The sequence below is a fragment of the Jatropha curcas genome, chromosome 3, assembly GCF_041381405.1.
Source record: "Jatropha curcas cultivar XTBG-Jc1 chromosome 3, XTBG_Jcur_1.0, whole genome shotgun sequence".
Classification (NCBI taxonomy): domain Eukaryota; kingdom Viridiplantae; phylum Streptophyta; class Magnoliopsida; order Malpighiales; family Euphorbiaceae; genus Jatropha; species Jatropha curcas.
Window position 1 is genome coordinate 1,061,898 of NC_143153.1, and position 20,780 is coordinate 1,082,677.

The following is a 20,780-nucleotide window of genomic DNA, read 5'->3' on the forward strand; positions in this document are numbered from 1 at the left end:
ACTATAATTAAGGGAGAAAAGAAAATAAATATATATTTTTCATAATTTTTTTAAATAATATAATTTTGTTCATATATTTTGTATAAAATACAGGCTAAAATCTATTTATAAAAAAAAAAGAAAAAACACATAAATATACACATTACTTATCCGCCAATTATTGTTAGTCATCATGGATCGACAATAAGCACTGCAATTTGCAGATTATTTTTTCCATAATTAAAAATAAATTTAAAAAGAATATAAAACTTTTCTTGAAATAAAAAACTTCTATAATTTTAAATATTTTGTAGTTGTAAAAGTTAAAAATAATAAAATTTTAAATTAATTTTTAATAGCGGAAACAAATAATAAAAATTTTAAAAAAATTATTTTTGAAATCAAACTCAGCTTATTTCGGTACATGGATGCTTATTTTGCCAGGTTTGGACTGTTATGTTAGCGCCTTGGTAAAACGACATCGTGGGCTTGAACGGAGTTCAAAATCAGCAAAGCCCAAGGGAGCCTATCTAATCACTAATCCCTATTTTCTAACCGTTAAAGGCGCAATTTAAAATGTTACCGTTGCCCTCGAGACGAAACCAGAAAACTAGCCGTTGCCTCCTTTGCCTTCCTCGACTTCATTTACTCAATACCAATCTTAATATCCTTCAAACTCCATCAAATATCCTCCTAATATAATCGAACCAATACTCTGTTTCTACCGAAAAGAACTCGTTTTGCTTTTTACCTTCTTCCGATCCCCCATCAAAACTAACCAATATTTTAATCGAGAAAACCAGTAATGGCATCCAAAACGGTTGCTAAGGACATAATCACTCTACGCGGTTCTGCAGCGATTGTTAGCGAGTTCTTTGGTATGTCAAAATCCATAATTTTCCCTTTTCTAGTTGAAATTAAAATCTTGATTTTCGTTACTTGATTCTACAGAAAGGGCTGATCTTTTTTGTTTCTCTTTAATCCCTTTTCAGGTTATGCAGCAAACAGGTAAAAGTTCATTAAGTCTTGATGTTTAGACTCTTTTTGTGCATTTTTTTTGGGTTAATTTTTGTATTTTATTTTTTTCTTTCTGGGTCTTGAAGATCACTGATGATTAAGTTGTTGTGTAGTATACTATACAATAGAGGGGTTTATCCAGAAGAGAGTTTTGCGAAGGTGAAGAAATATGGACTCCCAATGTTACTCACTCAGGATGAAGGTGTCAAAACCTTTATCGCCAACCTAACCGCTCAGTTATCAGGTAAAATCCTTGTATTTTTATAATTTTTGCCTTTTTTTTTTTTTTTTTTTTTTTTGTTTGGTTGGTAAGAAAATGTTGGAAAATGAAATGAATCATTTTTATTTCTTTTTTTTTTTTTTTCTCTTTCATTGTTGAAGCTGAAAATCATATGAGAATTAGTTAAAATTGTCAATAACTGAAACATTTATCAATGTTTGGTTGCTAAGAAAATGAATGAAACCCAAATTTTGATTCTTCTGATAATACGAGATATAGTTACCACTGTTGATAATTGATATATTTGATTCTTGAATTTTGCAAAAGAATGGCTAGAAGCTGGAAAGTTGCAAAGGATTGTTCTTGTGATAATGAGCAAGGTCACCAACGAGGTCCTAGAGAGATGGAATTTTAGTATTGAAACTGATAGTGAGGTGGTCGAAAAAGGGTAAGCTTTGCAGTTTAGAATTCTTAAACCCTTTCTTCATATTTCTTTCTTCTGTATCCTTTTTTCCCATTTCTTGATTTGTTCTATGATAATGGTTTCAGGGTATCAAGGGAAAAGAGTGATAAAGAAATAATGAGGGAGATACAAGCAATCATGCGTCAGATTGCTTCGAGTATTACTTACTTGCCATGCCTTGATGAAGCTTGTAAGAGCTGAATCAGCTGATTTATTGACCAAGAATAATAAAATTGCTGAATCTATTACTATTTGCTTATTTCTTGAATTGGATGTTATAGGTGTATTTGATGTGCTAGCCTACACCGATAAAGATGTTGCAGTCCCTTTTACCTGGATTGAAAGTGATCCAAAATTGATTGCCAATCCACAAATGGTGAAATTGCATTCTTTTGATACCAAGGTAAACTATACAAAAAACAAGCAAAAACTTTGTTTTGAGAATCTGAGAGAGAAAAATAATTCACTGTTGGACTTCTTTTTTGTTGGTTTTGTGCAGATACACAAGGTTGACACTCTGGTTTCATACAAGAATGACGAATGGGATGAGCAGTAGAGAGAGGCTTGCTCTGCCTATGGTCTCAAAAGAAAAGAATTGTTTGAACGAGTTGTGGTCACTGTGAATCTTTTATTCACATTTTCTTGTAGTATGGATATCAAGGAGACAAAATTGATGTTATTGAGTTGTTTTGAAGTGTACTCGTTTGATAAAAACTGGAATGGAAAAAACTCTAAATGGTGTAATTCTTCATATATCAGTGAACATATACAAAGATTTTTAAGTAGCATAGATATGCTTGCTTATTTTTAGTTTAGCCAAACCCAGTCAGCATGTCTGAATAGAACTTGGAAAGGGAACATTTTACCCCATTCTTGGACTTGCCTAGTACAAATCCAGATTAGTTGAGCCAATGAATTTCGGACACGGGATAATTTCCACCCTAAAAAAAAAAAAAAAAAGAAAAAAGAAAAAAAAGACAGATGCTTGCTTTCTCTTATACAAAATTCAGTGGATAAATAACTTCAATCAAGGGAAAATGAGAAAGAAACCGCTATGGGGAGTTTCTGCTAGCTGCAAAATCTACAGTAATCCCGGAACAAGACAAGAATTCCAGAACAAAGCTATTCAAGAACCGAAAATCATCAGTAAAATCTCGTCTGGATTTCCAAAATCATCAGTAAAATCTCGTCTGGATTTACCTGGATTGAAAGTGATCCAAAATTGATTGCCAATCCACAAATGGTGAAATTGCATTCTTTTGATACCAAGGTAAACTATACAAAAAACAAGCAAAAACTTTGTTTTGAGAATCTGAGAGAGAAAAATAATTCACTGTTGGACTTCTTTTTTGTTGGTTTTGTGCAGATACACAAGGTTGACACTCTGGTTTCATACAAGAATGACGAATGGGATGAGCAGTAGAGAGAGGCTTGCTGCCTATGGTCTCAAAAGAAAAGAATTGTTTGAACGAGTTGTGGTCACTGTGAATCTTTTATTCACATTTTCTTGTAGTATGGATATCAAGGAGACAAAATTGATGTTATTGAGTTGTTTTGAAGTGTACTCGTTTGATAAAAACTGGAATGGAAAAAACTCTGAATGGTGTAATTCTTCATATATCAGTGAACATATACAAAGATTTTTAAGTAGCATAGATATGCTTGCTTATTTTTAGTTTAGCCAAACCCAGTCAGCATGTCTGAATAGAACTTGGAAAGGGAACATTTTACCCCATTCTTGGACTTGCCTGGTACAAATCCAGATTAGTTGAGCGAATGATCCAGATTAGTTGAGCGAATGAATTTCGGACACGGGATAATTTCCACCCTTAAAAAAAAAAAAAAAAGAAAAAAGAAAAAAAAGACACATGCTTGCTTTCTCTTATACAAAATTCAGTGGATAAATAACTTCAATCAAGGGAAAATGAGAAAGAAACCGCTATGGGGAGTTTCTGCTAGCTGCAAAATCTACAGTAATCCCGGAACAAGACAAGAATTCCAGAACAAAGCTATTTAAGAACCGAAAATCATCAGTAAAATCTCGTCTGGATTTCCAAAATGCTGAATCAGTCACCTAAAATAAAGTTCAGTCTCTATCGTGTGTAAAAGAAGTGAATGAAAAACTGATGCCAAATCTGGAATTGCTTTGTTGTCGATAGAAATACATATTTACAAGCACTGATCGAGTGAGAAACTCCATCCATTTCTACAATTCAACGTATTACAGAATTCTATATACACAATTGCACGTGATACAGTTCCACACTGGTGTGGCATTTATGAAAAGATGACGCCTAAATAGCATAGCAGTCGGTCACTTCAAAGATCTCCAAGCAATAAAAACAGATCTATAGTGCACGCCTTCTCTCAAGTCACACCACGGTAGAGAGCACCGGGTCGAAGGTCATCCATGTTATCAACATTTCTATACCCATCAAACTCCCTTAGGCATGTCCAGCCACGGCGAGTCAAAAAATCACGGTAGTCATCTTCAGTGTAGAAAACTTTTTCCTCCGTATGTACTGGCATGTGGTCTGATTCATCATATAGACACACTTTGACGGCTAATCCTGAAAATTTAAAAAGATTAGATTAGCGGTTAATAATTGAGAAAATTTTCTTCGAGTAAAGCTCCATTGCTTCAGGTAATAAATTCTCATACCACAGTGGCTATTATTCATTAAATTTGACAAGTAACGACAAAAATAAAGGTTCCATTCAAATTAGAAAAGATTAGTAGCATATTCCTTTACAAGCTAAAAGCTATTTGATTTAGAAATCTCACAAACCCACAGCTACAGAGGATCTTTTTGGCTTTAATACAATATAGAGGACTCCTTAATCACAAAAAACTTCAGCACCTTAAGGTATTTCTGCATGTTTTTAAGGTATACATGCATTAATTACCTTCATCAAGGTGAAGTGTGTAATTCCCCACTGGCATGTCTCTGTCAAGACTACGAATTATCTGGTCTTCATCCTCCAACCAAAATGCACGTTTGGTCCTTAATCTGAAAGCTGACTTGATTGCCTCCTTGATGGCATCTGTGGTGCCATCAACACCTACCCTTCTTGTATAGTCCAAATACTTGACAGTTATCACTCTCCCACCAAATGACTGATTCTCAGGACCTACCAAATGGGGAAAATGAGGAGAATAATAAAATATGGTCATAAAAAATCTACTGGCAGTAAATGCGATCTCTTTTAAAAGAGTTGAAAACCAGTGACTCGAGATTGTAAGGGAAGCCTTCAAACATTTGCCTTTGGGAGTTGTTACCACAGAAAATTTTACATCCAAGTAACAAATAGATTCTAAATTAAAAGGTTACTTACCATTTCCAGGAGTCTCCCTCCAATTCCATGGAGGAACTCCACTTGCTGCAACTGCATCAGGTGCTGTGATGGCAAGAGGATGTCCGTCATGATCCAGACGTCTTTCAAGGTTGAGAGATGGCCTGCCACTAGCTGCACACCAAGGAACTTCAACGAGGGAAATGCATCTCTTTAACATAAAAGTAATAGGACAAGGTGCATGAAGAATGTAAGCAGAACTACAAGGTGGTCAACTGATTTCAAAACGCACAAAGAGAACATCTAAAACCTTTCTTCCAACAAATAATATCCACTTGAAACTCAATGATAGTGGGTGAGATTGAGATTGCAAATTAGGAAGTGTAATAATTCACAGACAAATGGGGGTTGGAGGGAATACACAGAATAATTCATGAATAGTCTAGGGTTGATCCACACAGCTCTGGTGAATTTTTACCGGTAGAAATCAAATAGAAGTTTACATTGGAAAATGGCACTACAACTCCAAGGATTGAAGGCACACCCGATACAGAAAAAAATCTATGCAATTAAACATTGTATTGGATTCTTCTTCACCAGGCTGTTATTTACATCAACATCGGTGGAGCTTAAGCGCCATCTCCCATGCCAAATCTAGAAGAGGAAAAAGACTACATATAGATTGAAAACAGTTGCATGTGCAACATATTGCAAGGGACACAAGCCCAGAGGACAGACCTTCTAACAAAATATTCTTCACTTATCAATTATCAGCAGCAATGACCAGTCAGTAAACAAGAAGTCTACCCTGAGTAAAAAATTACTCAAGTAAAATGTAGACATAGTTTATTTCCTCAATCACTGATTTTAAATATTGACATGAAACATCCTATTCTTTTTGTCATTTTGCAAACTGTTGAAAGATCCTTTTAATTGTTAACTACATGCCTCAGAATGAATATTTATATTCAAACAATACTTTCAATGTTCTGCAACTATATTTTTGTGGCATGAACTCTCATTGATAAAATAATAAGCATGTGATTGCACAAAATAGAAATTGAAGACAATAGTTGAAGTGTACACATAATGAAAGATTATTGGCATGCATGAAAAATATTTTGATGCCTTATTTAAGATGGAAAAAGAACTAAGGGAATTGTTGGTTCACTCTAAAAAGTATAAACGGAATGCTTTTTCTGTTTGAGCATCCAAAGACCCCAATAGTTTGTGACTTTGCTTAAAATTAGATGAAAATGAAATGCAAAGCACAGCTTTCAAAATTACCATTAAATTACATTTATTTAATATCTCAATAATGAAAATGAACTGAATTTTGGAATAAAATATTTGGATGATATACATTTTCAAAACATGCCTATAGTTCTTTAAGGCTGTTGCCCACATAAAAATAGACAACATACTTACTACTGTATGACTGTTAGGATCTCTCTCTCTCTCTCTCTCTCACATTTGGGATAAAATTGTGGAAGGATCTAAGGAAACCTTAAACTCACATATAGAATAAGTCAAGAAGGAATAAATGGCACATAGCTGATGCCATTTCTGAGGAACCTGTTGAGGTCTGCATGTTGGTATAAGGCAGGACCTCAAACAATGTGATCTCGATTTTTACTAGCAATTAAAGTATTATACCAACTGTCCGTAGCAAACAATAGAACAGCAATTCCTCAGCTTCAGTCCTCTCGCCGTTTTAATGAAGAATTCAGCATTACAAGGCATAATGAACTCATACAGCTGGATAGGCCAAGATCTGCCACCAGGTAAAGAAATAAACAAAGCTCCAGTCTTTTACAAGAAGAATAGCCAATTGGTACAGGAATCTGTCTTTTGAATAATACAAAATCTATATAAACAATGTTAGATTTAATGGATATGTTCTTGATTGATCAACTTATTCTTATTTTAGTCACCAGTTGTTATAAGATCAATGGGATAAAGGCTATCCAATGGCAAACATAATGCACGCACATACACACAAGAAAAAAAGAAGACAGTGAAGAATCAGAGAAGAAGGTCTATACCCCCTACAAGCATTTAAATGAGCAACAAAGAAACTCCAAATGTAAGTCTGTAACAGTTACGTACCTTCTACAGGTCCAAAACATATACTTGTATCGTCAAAGCCTGGGACAGTCAGACAGACATTGCAAAATATTAATGCAAGGGTGATAGAACCAAATGCTTCATATATGTTGGAACAGTGCAATCAGGTACCTTAATGGCAGTAAAACCAGAAATGTTGGCGGAATTGAAATCATCAGAAGTGAATGGCTAGGGTAACAAAGTACATATACTTGTAAAGTAATATGCAAACAACAAATACAAGTTCCACCATGTTCAATAACTGACTGTGGCAGCTTGATTCATTCAAGCAACATGACTCAAGGACATCAAAAACATAAAAGAATGTTATTATAGGTTTAATGATCAAAGCAACTTAGAAGAGTTAGACATACAATTTTGCTCCTGAATACCAAGTACCAACTGACGTAAACAAATACCGTATGCACATGTATCTGTGTATGCATACATGTATAAGTATGAACTGTGTATATATTGGAGTCACTAGACCTGAAAAAGTTGAGAACTGGTCACACCCCTCAGAAATAAACACAGCAGTCTCATTTTTTTCCTTAGTTGTTATATTGCAAGCCAACAATTAACTTTTCCTAATTTCCTAAACCTTTTCTGCCACCAAATGACCAATAATTGTGAGCATTATTTCTGCCAGACTTCCAGCATCAGCCAAATACATCTTACCAAGCTCTATTCAAGTTGTACACCACTGTTCCATTCCATTCCACTGTAAACTTCCAACCAGAAAACTTTATGATGATAATCTACCGCGTTAGCTTAGTACTAAGACACCATTTCCTCTAATGTTGCTAGTGCAGTCCTAGATTACATCGGCCGCAGCTTATCACAGACTCTTCACATGTCTATCTTAATTCCAGAACCCAGGAAGCAACCAAGCGCACCACTTCTTAAGTTAGGACAAAATAACAATTCTGAAGCAAAATAAATAAATAAATAAATATAATAATAATTGCATCCAAAACGCAGAGTGCTAGAATCAACACAAAAATAGTTAATTTTCTTCCTTTATCCCTAGAAATACATAATCAATCAGTCAAATCCGCATCTAAAAAGACATATTTAAACAACCCATCTCCAGTTCCACTGAGATTAGTTACAAGCAAATCTTAAAACCAGCCAACACAAATACAAAATCTATAATTACCTTTATCAGCAAATTGCATGTAGGAATCCACTTTAGAAGTAGGTGTAGGACTTTTATACTGAGCATTCTTGCACCTCTCCCTTAAAATCTCATCAATCTCTTTATAATAAGACATTTTCGCCGACCCACTTCCTCTATCTTGATGCTTAGCCTTCTTAAACTCTTTCAACAAATTCCTCCACTTGTCCGTGCACATTGTAGGAGATCGATCGAATCCCTTTTCCCTCATCTTTGCTGATATTTGTTCCCACAAGTGCTTGTTTGACTTAGAAGTATTAAATAAGCCATCCATTTCTCGCCGAAGAGCAATTAAGCTACGGGTTTCGTCTTGAACCCATGTCTCAGCTCGTTTTTTAGGCGCTTTCACTTCGTGGTTGTCCTCACCGCTACTGTCACCGAGAATCATTTGTTGTTGTGGTTGTTGCTGCTGCTGCTGCTGCGGCGGTGGGTTATGTGGATTGTGTAGATGATGCTGATGAGGAGGCAAATCTCCATTAGTTGAGACAACTTCAATAATCATATTGTCTCTGTTAGCGGGCGCTACTTCTTCTTTGTAGAAATCGATTGGGCGAGGCTTATCAGACAAGTACATGGTTCAAAAAGATCGATTATTCTCTGTTCTGGGGAATTTCGGGTGATGGGTTCTTGTTTTACCTAGATGGGATTGAAGAAAATAAGGGATTTTACGAGAAGAAGGAGAATAAGAGAACCCATTGTTGTTGGCGGATAGCGATAAAGGAGTGGATGTTCAAATGCAAATTTTGTTGGGTTTTGGTCTTTCACCCTTTGGAGACGGTAAGTTTGGATGCTCAGTGGGTTTTTTTTAGCGCAGAGAAAACCAAAAGAGAGAGGGTGCGTGAAGTAAAAGCATGGTGGATGATTAGCGAAGAAAAGAGGAAGTAAGCAAGACCGATCTCTCTATCTCACAGTATCAGCTCAGCAATTTATTTATTTTGTTAAGTTTCCGAGATAGACTATCAAATAATAAATATCTCCTTCAATTTTCTATTTATAGTCTCTATTTTTTAGCAATTTAAAATCGAGATAAAAAAAATAAAAACAAATATAAATAGAGTTACGTTTGTTTTAAAAAAATGATTTATTTAAAAAATATTTTTGAAATTTTTCTCGTAAAATTATTCAATATTCAATTTCACTTATCCAATTAATTAGAATTTCGGTATATTAAATCTAAGAAAAAAAATAAAACACTCTTATCAAATTTAAAAGATACTCTCCGCCTAAAGCTTCAAATCAAAACATTTGATTAATTAATTTTTTTTAATCTTTTAATGTGAGTGCTCAACAAAATTAAATTAATAGAACTAAAGAGAAAATCAATTTAATTTAAAGAAAAATGACTCTTTTTTTAAAAAAAATTGTTTTTTAAATGTTCAAAATTTTATTATAAGCTTCTAAATGTAACTTTATATTAATTTATTAATTATCATAATCAACAAATCTAATCCCCACCGGTCTATGCCTAAAAATAATTAAAAAGTTAGAAGGAAAATAATCTTTTACCTTTCCTAAAAATATAGGTGACCCGGGTCTAAATTAGCTTGGAGCAAAATAGTGCATTTGGAGTCTGATGTGATACACCAACGACATCGTTTTCGCCTGGAGACATTCTTCCACTGAACAGATAAAATTGTTTGTCTCATTGTTTCATTGCCTGAGCCGCTGAGCGCCTCTCTCTCGACTCTCCGCAACTCTCCGCATCTTCCTAGTTGCGGTCTTTGTTATGGTAACAAACCCTAAATGCTACTGTTATCCACGAGTCCTTTTCTAGAGAAAAGCAAGATTAAAAGTTGCAATCTTTTACTGGGTTTGGGGGGCAAGTTCTCTATGGAAAAGGCAGTGATTTTAATGAGATGAAGCCTTTTCAAGTCTCTCCCATTCAATCTAGAGCTTCTTTTGTTCTTGTCAAAGTTAGACCCTTTTCTAATATTTCAGTTTCAGCACACGGCACAAGGTCTCTTTCAGGTATTTTATCAAACACATTCATTGTTCTTCAGCTTGGCTTTGTTAGGGGTCTCAGAAAATTGATTTTCCTCTATTGGTCGGGGTTATCAATCACTTAGTTGTAAAAGTTATAAACTGGGTTAGATTACCTGGAAAAGAAAGTTGAATTCTTGGTTTGTGTACGAGTCAACGATTTGGTATTTTTCGCTGTTATTGATGGTCAAGAATCTTTTTTGTGGTTAATGTTGGTGCTGGATACGTTTCTGCACTTATGCATTTTCACATAAAGCGGTCTATTTGCTTCGAGCTCTTGCCATTACAGTAGCCAGTGGTATTGGCAAAAAGCTGATTTTAATGATGCAAGATAAAATCACCAACTTTTCATCTTTTTGAGCAAATCTTCTGAGCTGTTGAGTCCTTTACTGTAGATTCGTAGTTTAGCAATATCCTATAATAATTTTATACATATGTTGAATGAAGTAAATTGTGTTAGTTTTATGGATTTATTTGCCATGCTTGTGCTATTTTTCATGGTAGATATTATATGAAATGACGGAATTTTTTTTTCTAATGTGTTTTTTTTTTTTTTTTTTTTTTTGGCTATACTTTTTAGACTAATCTTTCTGCCTGTGTTTGGCCTTTTTATGATTTCTCAAATTAAGTCACTATCAACAACCTCATTTTCTTGGCAATGACCAACACCTGCAACAGAAGATTGCACAGCATTCACCATCAAGCAGCAAGGCGATTGTCTCTTGGGAGAAGATATGGAGTTGGATCTATCAGGACCTTCTCCACATTATCTGCACCGTTGATCTCTGCAATTGGATCTCTTGTTGTCCGGAATCCCTCATCACTAGTGTTGACCTCATGTATTACCCAGTCTGATGTACCCCAACGCTCAGATGAATGGTTTGCCCTCAGGAGGGACAAATTGACAACTAGCACCTTTAGTACTGCCTTGGGTATTTGGAAGGGAAACCGTCGCTTTGAGCTTTGGCATGAGAAGGTATTTGAACCAGAGATACAGATCATTGAATCCTCCAAGAGAAGAGCTATGGAATGGGGTGTTCTCAATGAAGCAGTAGCTATAGACAGTTATAAAAGCATCACAGGTCGTGAAGTTAGTCATTTAGGATTTGCTATCCATTCAGCAGAGCAATTTGATTGGCTTGGTGCTTCCCCAGATGGTCTTCTTGGTTGCTTTCATGGAGGAGGCATTCTGGAAGTTAAGTGTCCGTACAACAAGGGGAAGCCAGAGACGGCTCTACCCTGGTCAACTATGCCTTTCTATTACATGCCTCAAGTGCAGGGGCAATTGGAAATAATGAATAGAGAATGGGCAGATTTATTTTGCTGGACACCAAATGGAAGCACAATATTTCGTGTGCATAGGGACCGTGATTATTGGGAGCTAATACATGGGATATTACGAGAATTTTGGTGGGAGAATGTGATTCCTGCCAGGGAAGCTTTGTTGCTTGGGAGGGAAGAGGAGGCAAAATCGTATAAACCGACATCCACTCACAGACAGACGGGACTTGTCATATTTAAGAGTTCAAAGTTAGCTAGTGAATCCAAGATATTGTGTAGGGAGATTGCTGGTCATGTTGAATTTTATAGATAATGAAGTCTAAACTGGTGTTTTGCAATCTCTCACTCCTAGAGTAGGCTGCAAGATGTGCTAGGAGCTGCAGAATCAAATACGTGGAATCCCTTGAAGCGAAAGGAGATCAGGTTAATGCACAGAAAGAATTAAGAGAGAAGATTGAAAATATTGTCAAACAGCTTGCTGATCAAAAGTGATGGAGCAGAAAATATCATCTAGATTATGTAATTTGTTGAGTGACTACTGAGCTTCCTTAGTTCGTACTCCATTTATAATTTTATCTATTTGTTATCGATTGGAGTTTATCATGTATTTATAATCTTCCTGAACCAGATTGATTTACTTTCAAATCATTTTAAATTAAAAATCATGGTTTCAACTTTTTATTGTTTGTTTTATGGTGTAACAGAGTAATGAAAGAGAAGAACAATTGTAAGAAATAACATGAAATGGACATTTGAAACTGCACACATGCCACAACCAAGGTCACGAACCAGTTGCAGTCAATTTAATATCAGAGCTGGTTCTCTAAGTGCGTGTTTTGGCATGGATATGTTTGTTGTGTATGGGGTAAAGGACTAAAGGATCCTCCCCACAAGTCAAGCTCAAACTTGTTACAGGCTCGAAGCTTGACGAGCTTGAAAATTTTAGACTTGAACTCAATTTGAGGCTCAAGTTTAACTCTCAGAAAATTTTAAGCTCGAAATTCGATGCTCGGATAAGTTTAAAATAAATTTTATATATTTATATATAAAAAGCTCGATGGGCTTTCAATTTGAATATCATTAGACTCGAGCTCGATCCAAGCCAAATTTTTTTAAACTTTTTTCGGAGTCGAGCTCGAACAACTCATGGACAGCTCGGCTAATTTACACTCTATATCCCAATGAGGTCAAAATTTGATTCATGGACAGCTTGTTTCCCAAAATAATAGACTTTTTGCAGCCATCCCTTCTGTCAAAGTATCAGGGGCAGCAAGGTGTGGCCTACTTGAAAGAATACGCAGGTTAATTATAGCAACCTTCAGCTATAATAAGCAAAAGATAGGTGGACAACATTCTGAAACTGTTCAACCAAAATAACTAATTTTAGGCCTGTCTGATCTGATCCTATCAAAGTAAAAAATGAAATCAAAATAGTCTAAAATAGGCAAATGCATACCTAAGATAACCAAATTTACCAAACAATTACTTTTCACTGAATGATGAAAAGGAAAGAACAGAGTAACATTCATTATATCCAAGAATTGATACAGAAGAGATAAAGGGGGACAAAAAAAGATAGAGAAATTAAGAGATGGATTCAGGGCCATCCTGGGCTGATCAATGGGACAATGACACTCCTGACACTCCACCACAAAAAGAATCAGAGAAGGAAGACAAGAAGGAGAAGAAGAATGAAAGCAAGAGCAAGTTTGGGAAGAAACTTCTGATTTTAAAATGGATGAAAGATTTGCGCAAGAAGCCTGAAAAATAAACATGACCACTGTCACCAGTACGAGTCTTCTGCTCATGTAGACAAAATCCATTTCTATTGCACTTCTCTTTCATCCTTGATGCAAATAACATAGTTTGTCTTTACCTTCTTTTGAAATTTCCTAACCCTTTTTTTTGTTCATGTTTTTATTTGTTGTATCCTCAAGCTTTACATGCACATTTGTGTCAATGTATGCATTGCAAATGTGAACTCAAGTATTATGTATTGATGATTTTATGGAATTCTCTCTTTTGCTTTTCTTTCAAAAATTCGAACACAAGCCATTCTATTGGTTCTGTGTATGTTCATAATTTAGATACATGGAAATTATGCATGTGGAATGCTAATCAAATCTTAACAACCTCTACCATGCAAATGACAATTTACCACCGTAACCATGAAATGCAATCAACTCAAACTCACAGCATCGTAAAAACCAGAGGAACAGTTTATCAAATAAAGCATGAATGAGTCCCTGTTTTAGGAACAGTTTATCCTCAAACTATTAATTTAGAAAGCAAGATTTTTCAGTTCATTTCATTTTTCTTTTGTCTTCTTGGATTTCATCAACACAACATATCATACTATCAGGGCATTGATGTCAACAATTTTCCACCTCAAGCAAAACTTAAACAAGGGTCAGAAGAAAAGGATTATTGGAGAAGGAAAAAAGTCCATTTATTAGCAAAAGCAAAAGCTGCTCTCTCTCTCTCTCTCTCTCTCGCTGACCATTTTGTATGGAGGAGTTCTCCTTTTCTGGCTTTTGTTTTAAGTTTCGATCTTAATTCTCCATGTTTTTTCACCTAGCATTTCTAGTCCTGGGTAGGTTGTATGGAAGAGACTTGTTCATCGAGTTTAGATAGACTGTATATGATATAAAGTTTTTTTTTTTTTTTTCTTGGCTTTCTTTTTATAATATATTGCTAATGTCATTTGATAAAAATAAAAAATTAAAAAAAAATTAAAAAAAAAAACGGTCTAGAAAATTGAAAGAGACTTATGGTAGAAAAGTTAGTATAATGACAATAATTTTGAAAATTACTGACGTAGAAGGAGTAATTTAAACACACGGTAATTTTAGTGTTATCAAGCCAATCACATTGATTTGAATTTAAAAAGGATATAGTTAAATTTATAATTCAAAAAACTTTTAAATTTTGAATGAAAGTAATGGAATTTAAATAAAGAAAATTTTTATACATTGAAATTTTCTTAAGAGAAATCTATGTTAAAGTTGAAATTTTTATGTTTGTCACGGTTATAAGAACTCTTTTATCTTGAAAAGGAAAAATTAAATTTTTTACAGTTTACCTAGGTAAAAATATTGATTGAAAGTTATGAAATTCATAACCATTTTTTTTTTAAAATAAATCCTACAAATATTCACATAACATATTTGGAGAAAGAGTTCAGAGACAACAAAGGACTATTCAAGAAGTAATAATAATGATAATAAATATTTCCCATAGAGGCTCAAGAAGAAATATTTGTAGCTTTTTGGCAAATAATAATTAAGCATTCAATCCAACGAGCAACAGCAGACATTGAACAAATTCCTATTTTATTTTTTATTTTTATTTTTTCCATTATCCAACACAAGTATACAGTCTGGCACCCAAACTGGCTCATCAAATCATCCTGGTGGGATAGAAGAAGCAGAATACAAGCGCCATACCATTTAATGGATAATCCAGTGCACTGAGTTTAGGCAGGTAAAAACACAGATGGTTCTAAATTTATAAAAGCAAGAGCCAGAAATGAGATCAATCATAGATGAAACCAGCGATCAAACCCGAAAGCTCTGCGCAGTCAATGGAGCAGCTCCGAGCACTCTGGCACAGTAAATGGTCTGAGAAGAGCCTGCATCACACAATCTGATGGGCAGTGGGGAAACTAATCACTCCACTTCTCAAGCAATGGACAGGTACTATACATTATGATCAGAGTTAGAATAAATCAGTTCTTGCTTCACTGGGGAACCATACAAGCTCATTTTACAACATTTACACCAGACCAGTTGCTTTCCACCATTGACTCTATATAACTCTTCTCAGAGCTGAATAAATCTGACCCCACGTTGGTGCAGATTCACATGACGGACAGTTCCGAACATTAGATGCAAATAAATGCATTTTTCACCAGACTTTATTAAGCCACATGCCAAATATAGAAAAACCAGAACATAGTATCCTTCAGTGAACAATATTTGAAGTACCTGGAAACCATTGCCTTCTTGCTTTCTGTTTATTTTTTCTATCTGTTATCTCTCTCTCTCTCTCTCTCTCTATTTTTACCTTTTACACAAAAAATAAACTTCGGCCACAAACGGTCCAATCTATACCGAGACAACTCAAAGTCCATCATCAGTAGCTGCACCTGAGACAGTCAGCACACTCAGAATGTAAAAACAACACAGAGAGGAACCATAATCCTAGACGACTGCCTCACATTTTTTTTATCTTAGATTCTAAATAACCAATTGTGCACACATCTCAATCATAATATGAAACCAGAAGAAATTAAACTGAATCCGTCTTTATCCATAAAGACGAAAACTGCAGCTAGATTCACACACAGCAGGAGCCTTGGGTGGACTAATCTTACCATCCTCCTCCTCCTGGCAATTGACTTGCTTCCAACAATCTGAACAAAGCAACTCAAGGCAGAATGTCTCCTCATATTCACTGTCATTAATACACCGCCCACACTGAACACATCTAGCTATACAAAGAGTGCAAGCCCTGCATGGCTGAGTGGAATGTTCTTTCTGCTGACAACCCTCTGCAGGGCAATCATACACTAACCTCAGGTTCTGGCATCTTGGGCACATTTCAATGTCAATAGCACGATCATCCTCACATGACAAATAAAAGTTCCCTCTGTGATAATAATGTGGCTTGTAGGTATTCTGCTGCATATGGTTATCTGAGCCCAACAAGAACTTCAGTTCTTCAAAGTGCTTCTGTGTCACTCCATAGAGGCCACCAATCCTTAAATGCTTCACCCCTTGTGTACCCATACTCCTAAAAGCCTTTAAGCTAGTTACGATGCCCTCAATGCTGAGTCTTGTACATCCAGGCACACTCAGCTGCATAAAGGAAGAAATATTAGCATCCAATTATGTCAGAAAAGCAATAACTACATATACTCAATTCACCAAAAAAAAAATTACATGCACAAAATGATTGATGCTCATAAAAGCTGACCATAATTACACAATAAGGAAAATGAGAAACTTGGACTTCAAGTTAATCCCAATACCCAATCAGTGGTGACAAGAAGCACAACAGCACAAAAGGGTGAACTTGAAAATTTAGCAAACAAGCATAGGTTTTTAAAATGTTAAAGGTTCCAATCCTTTGTTCGCTGTTTTTATTATACATAATATTAACTGGAACTAAGGAAGAGAGGACTATTTGATCATTTAATAGTTTCATATCCACTTCACACACCATAGAGTAATGTGGTCATTGAATTAAAAAAAAAAAAAAGAGTCGATCAACATGAACGAAGGAACATGTACCATTAAATGCTTAGTCATAACAGAATTCACTCCATATCTTTCTAAGAGAAAAAGAGGAGGGAGGGAGGGAGGGAGAGCGAAGCAAGATATTTTTTTATCAACTAGCTAAACCTAAGCAATATAAGATAATTGAGTTAACAAATTAGCATATCTTCAAATGTGCCAATGAACAATAAATAGGATTCAGAAGCCGATGCAAGAAAGAATGTTAGGAAAGTAACACCCACCTTGGTTAGCCTCGGATTATTTTCAAGGACATGTTTCAACCCATCATCAGTAATCCTTGGACACTCAATCAGGCTCAAACATTGCAAGTTACCTTGAGCCCGATTAGTCAATTGCAAAAGAATATCATCGGTGATCTTCTCATTCAATGGTTGATCAATGTGAATACTCCTCCATAAAAGTGGGTCACTCCGAACTGTAGAGCGCAATGACCTGCACACTGTTTCAACAACAAGAAGATCCCGCACCCCGAGATAACCAAGGGCAAAACCAAAAGCTCCATGAGGAGCTCCACCATCTCCGTCGGAACAAACCCCACTACTCTCATGAAACTCCACACATCTCTCATCCACAGCACCTGTATCTCCATTACCCATTATTTCATTACCCAAACTCAAAATGTCGTCCACATTACAAACCAATCCAAGAGCACAATGACTAGATGCATCTCCTACTTCTTTCTCCTCAAGACACCCAGCATCATGGGCAGATGCATTCCCTAATTCTCTAAATGCATTCATGCTATTATCAAATCCCATGTTCCCAGGGAAAGTTTGGAACCTCATTGCATTGTTCCAAATAAAATTCAACCCAGCAAACAACTGATAATTCCCACCACTAGTGGCAACCTGATCTCTACCATACCCACCATAGTCCACCTCCAAATCTTCGAGCCACCCTGTAATTGCAGTAAAAGTAGTACTTATGTCCATGCCAAAAGGATCTGATGGCAAAAGATCAAGAATGTCCTTATGCACGGAGTCCTGTGAGCCGCACCTATCGCCCCTATCCCTTCCATAATCAAAGCAATTATCAACCTTGTCTGGTATACCCTCAACAAGGTACCCATTTGCAATCCTCATTGGAGAAACCAAATTATCTTCAGGGAGAATACCCGGAAAGAGGGGTCGATGAGAAAAATTCAAGGCCATTCTATATACAAACCTAACCCAAATTTTTCTTTAAATGATATTGCGAGCAAACGCATCCAAACCCGAGTAGGAAAAAGTTAATCAGAGATAAAAACAAAGATAGGGAATTTAGGTCAGAAAATGAAAAGGGGAAAAGGGAAAACCCATAAAGAAAAGGAGATAAAGAGATCTAATCTAACAAGAAAACCCTCAATTTCGGATAGCAGACTAAAACAACGCAACCAAAAATTTCACGGAGTTTCCTGTTCAAAGAAACCTAAAATCAGCTGGAATGAAATTGAAAAAGGGTAGGGTTAATACAATTTCTACTCTTTTTATCTATACAATAGAAAGAAGGAAAAATTAACCAATCAACAAATGCTTCTTTTCTTTTTTTTTTTTTTTCCTTTCTTTTTAAGGGTTTGGAATAAATGGGTTATACTATAAGAACAACCAAAATAAACGAAGATAGATCGAATTAGGAAAAGAATCCGGTACAATTCGTTAATCAAATCAAGTCAGAAATGATTACCACAAATTGGAACAAGAAAACCCTAATTCAGTTCCCAGAAACACAACCGCAATCGACAGATAACACCAGCCGAAGTCCCTTGGTATCGAATCCTCGAAGAAGAAGAAGAAAAGTTTTTGAAAGAGAGGAATTATAAGGCAAAAAGTGAAATAAAAATCTGGGTTGTCTTTTTTTTTTTCTCTTTTTAGCAATTTCTTTTTCTTTTTTTTTTTTGGGTTAAGGATATTTTTCTGGTGGGGAATTCGATCCAAGAAGAGAAGGAGTCTGTCGACCGAGTTGGGAGAGAGAGAGCCGAGAAAACGCGAGAAAATAGAAACAAGAAGGAACCAAAGGAAAGGAAATCAAATCGATAGTGGGGTAAAGAGTAACGGTGAATTTGTCCATCCATCCCAATCTTAGAAGAGAGAGAATGATTTCTTACTGTGTAGACACGTGTCAGTTGAAATTTATATTTTTTTGTATTTTCATAATTTTTTTTTTTTTTTTTTTTTTTTTTGAGTTTGACTAGTGTATTAGATGCTGATTTTTAGGTAAAGGTGGACAAATATTGAGAATAATCTTTTAATTTTTCCCAAATAATAAAGCTTAATTATTAATTAAAGTAGATATTTAAGTATTAAATACTGCACTTGTTCCATAATACCTCTCACGTCTCTCGTGAAAATTATTAAATTTATTTAAATTATAATAAATTATTAGGTAAATTAACTATATTACTCTTAATTTAATATTAATTCTTCAAAAAAATCATTAAATTAAAGTAATAAATATTGATTATATAAAAAAAATAAATATGAAAAAAAAATGCTACTCTTTGAAATCACAAATTTAACAAATATTTTGAAATAAATTATTTTTTTAAATGTGATAAATTTCATAGAACGAAAATAGTATGACTCTATCTCGATGATCATATTATAAAGACCAATTTTCTTTTTGGAACAAAATGATTAATCTATATGAGCCATATACGTTACTAAATTAATAATAATAATAACTTCAATAATAATAATAATAATAATAATAATATGGGTTTCTTTCTATTTTTTGACATATTAAAAAAACTAATTAATATAATTTGAAGTTTCAAGAGTCAATTTTACTTTAAATGAACGGAAAAAATTGTTAATAATAAGGCATATTGAATATTGAATAAAACTTATTTTTATTAGATAAATAGTGATAATTTTTTGAATCACAATCAATTATTAATTGTGTGTGAATGTCAAAAAAAATTATTAATTGTGTGTGTGAGAAATAAATACCAAGTATTTTTTATATTTTTTGGATTATTTTTTAGTCTAAGATTAAGTGTTCAATTCATAGTAAATTCTAAAAAATTTAAGATTCTACGATGAAAAGATGATATGAAAAATATTTAAAAATGAAAAATAAACATTTCTTATGTATTAATGGAAAAGCTCTCTTCTAGCTAATAGTTTTACTATTAATTTTAGTAGTTTAATCTTGGAATTTTAAAATTAAGATTTTAGATTATTAATTAAGACTTCTATAAAAAAATTATTAATTAAAAATTATAATATTTTAATCTCAAAATGAATTTGAAATTTTGACACTTCCTTTTTTCTTTTCTTAGTTGCTGACACAACAGCATACGTAGTCTGGAGGTAAGGTTTTATGAACCATCTAAGATAATTAATTAATAAGTTAATGACGCTTTTGGTCGTTTGTTAATCTTTTTTAGATTTGGTAAGCTAAAAATATTTGAAAGATGCAAAATGAAAATTCTGTCTTCATAAGGAAGCAAACTCATCGCCAAGGCGTTGGCTTTGTTGACAGCTCCTCTCCTTGTACGCCATGTCGAGAGCATCGTCTTGTCACCATTTCACTAGGGTAAAATGTCATTCTTGGTTCTTACCTTAAGTAATTTTTTACCGTTTTAAGTTGTAATTTTATCTATGTATTTCATTGTCATCACTTGAGTCAAAAGTCGATGTTACCTTAATATAATATTTGACGGGATATACTTGCTGGCTAAGCCGCATCCATGATTTTACTCATGAAACAGACTAATAAATTTATATAACTTTTTATTTAAATGAGATATTTTTAATCATGCATTTTAAAAAATAATAAGGTATTTTAAATAAAATTGTGCTTTCATTTGTTTGATTTATAAATGGGATCATAAATCTGGTTTAGGCAAGTATTTTTCATATTGAATTATCGATTTATTATTTTTTATCTGACATATTCTTATATTGCATGTTGCCTAATAATTTTCATCAATTTAATCAGTTAAAGAAATGGCTACCCCTTAACGCGTAACTCATTCTATTA

The 20,780-nt window shown here is 34.4% G+C and overlaps 5 protein-coding genes across 7 annotated transcripts; 3 read left to right on the forward strand and 2 right to left on the reverse strand.

Moving 5' to 3' along the window:
- Positions 1 to 598: 598 nt before the first annotated feature.
- Positions 599 to 3,287, forward strand: MAD2 (DNA-binding HORMA family protein). Its single transcript, XM_012230222.4, has 8 exons — positions 599 to 857; positions 972 to 987; positions 1,110 to 1,240; positions 1,544 to 1,664; positions 1,766 to 1,869; positions 1,961 to 2,082; positions 2,179 to 2,949; positions 3,046 to 3,287. Exons 1-7 carry the CDS (start codon positions 785 to 787, stop codon positions 2,233 to 2,235), a joined length of 624 nt encoding a protein of 207 aa, XP_012085612.1. The 5' UTR covers positions 599 to 784; the 3' UTR covers positions 2,236 to 2,949; positions 3,046 to 3,287.
- A 504-nt stretch (positions 3,288 to 3,791) lies between these two features.
- Positions 3,792 to 9,178, reverse strand: LOC105644757 (trihelix transcription factor GT-4). 3 transcript variants are annotated; one of them, XM_012230218.4, is made up of 5 exons: positions 8,239 to 9,178; positions 7,083 to 7,121; positions 5,016 to 5,162; positions 4,587 to 4,811; positions 3,792 to 4,249 (listed from the first exon to the last, which is right to left on the reverse strand). In XM_012230218.4, exons 1-5 carry the CDS (start codon positions 8,828 to 8,830, stop codon positions 4,047 to 4,049), a joined length of 1,206 nt encoding a protein of 401 aa, XP_012085608.1. In that variant the 5' UTR covers positions 8,831 to 9,178; the 3' UTR covers positions 3,792 to 4,046. The 3 variants fall into 3 exon arrangements, with proteins under 3 accessions (XP_012085608.1, XP_012085610.1, XP_012085611.1); XM_012230220.4 differs by having other exon boundaries at positions 5,016 to 5,147; positions 8,239 to 9,175; XM_012230221.4 differs by lacking the exon at positions 7,083 to 7,121 and having other exon boundaries at positions 5,016 to 5,147; positions 8,239 to 9,177.
- Positions 9,179 to 9,879: 701 nt separating this feature from the next.
- LOC105644756 (Restriction endonuclease, type II-like superfamily protein) lies at positions 9,880 to 11,977 on the forward strand. The gene is made up of 2 exons (XM_012230217.4): positions 9,880 to 10,224; positions 10,866 to 11,977. Exons 1-2 carry the CDS (start codon positions 10,113 to 10,115, stop codon positions 11,828 to 11,830), a joined length of 1,077 nt encoding a protein of 358 aa, XP_012085607.1. The 5' UTR covers positions 9,880 to 10,112; the 3' UTR covers positions 11,831 to 11,977.
- Positions 11,978 to 12,899: 922 nt separating this feature from the next.
- On the forward strand, positions 12,900 to 13,557 carry LOC105644755 (uncharacterized). The gene has a single exon (XM_012230216.4). It carries the CDS (start codon positions 13,109 to 13,111, stop codon positions 13,286 to 13,288), a length of 180 nt encoding a protein of 59 aa, XP_012085606.1. The 5' UTR covers positions 12,900 to 13,108; the 3' UTR covers positions 13,289 to 13,557.
- A 1,275-nt stretch (positions 13,558 to 14,832) lies between these two features.
- Positions 14,833 to 18,832, reverse strand: LOC105644753 (Ribonuclease inhibitor). Its single transcript, XM_012230215.4, has 2 exons — positions 17,039 to 18,832; positions 14,833 to 16,376 (listed from the first exon to the last, which is right to left on the reverse strand). Exons 1-2 carry the CDS (start codon positions 17,966 to 17,968, stop codon positions 15,825 to 15,827), a joined length of 1,482 nt encoding a protein of 493 aa, XP_012085605.1. The 5' UTR covers positions 17,969 to 18,832; the 3' UTR covers positions 14,833 to 15,824.
- Between the last annotated feature and the right edge of the window lie 1,948 nt (positions 18,833 to 20,780).

Excerpts from the sequence above, each read along its gene's own strand:
- LOC105644753 (XM_012230215.4), bottom strand. The coding sequence starts at position 17,968 with ATGGCCTTGAATTTTTCTCATCGACCCCTCTTTCCGGGTATTCTCCCT. Across the intron at positions 16,377-17,038 it reads ATAATCCGAGGCTAACCAAG|CTGAGTGTGCCTGGATGTAC; the intron begins GTGGGTGTTACT and ends TCCTTTATGCAG.
- LOC105644757 (XM_012230218.4), bottom strand. The coding sequence starts at position 8,830 with ATGTACTTGTCTGATAAGCCTCGCCCAATCGATTTCTACAAAGAAGAA. Across the intron at positions 7,122-8,238 it reads CATGCAATTTGCTGATAAAG|GCTTTGACGATACAAGTATA; the intron begins GTAATTATAGAT and ends TGACTGTCCCAG. Across the intron at positions 4,812-5,015 it reads GAGGGAGACTCCTGGAAATG|GTCCTGAGAATCAGTCATTT; the intron begins GTAAGTAACCTT and ends CCCATTTGGTAG.
- MAD2 (XM_012230222.4), top strand. The coding sequence starts at position 785 with ATGGCATCCAAAACGGTTGCTAAGGACATAATCACTCTACGCGGTTCT. Across the intron at positions 1,665-1,765 it reads AGTGAGGTGGTCGAAAAAGG|GGTATCAAGGGAAAAGAGTG; the intron begins GTAAGCTTTGCA and ends TAATGGTTTCAG. Across the intron at positions 2,083-2,178 it reads TGCATTCTTTTGATACCAAG|ATACACAAGGTTGACACTCT; the intron begins GTAAACTATACA and ends GGTTTTGTGCAG.
- LOC105644755 (XM_012230216.4), top strand. The coding sequence starts at position 13,109 with ATGGATTCAGGGCCATCCTGGGCTGATCAATGGGACAATGACACTCCT.
- LOC105644756 (XM_012230217.4), top strand. The coding sequence starts at position 10,113 with ATGAAGCCTTTTCAAGTCTCTCCCATTCAATCTAGAGCTTCTTTTGTT. Across the intron at positions 10,225-10,865 it reads CGGCACAAGGTCTCTTTCAG|TCACTATCAACAACCTCATT; the intron begins GTATTTTATCAA and ends TCTCAAATTAAG.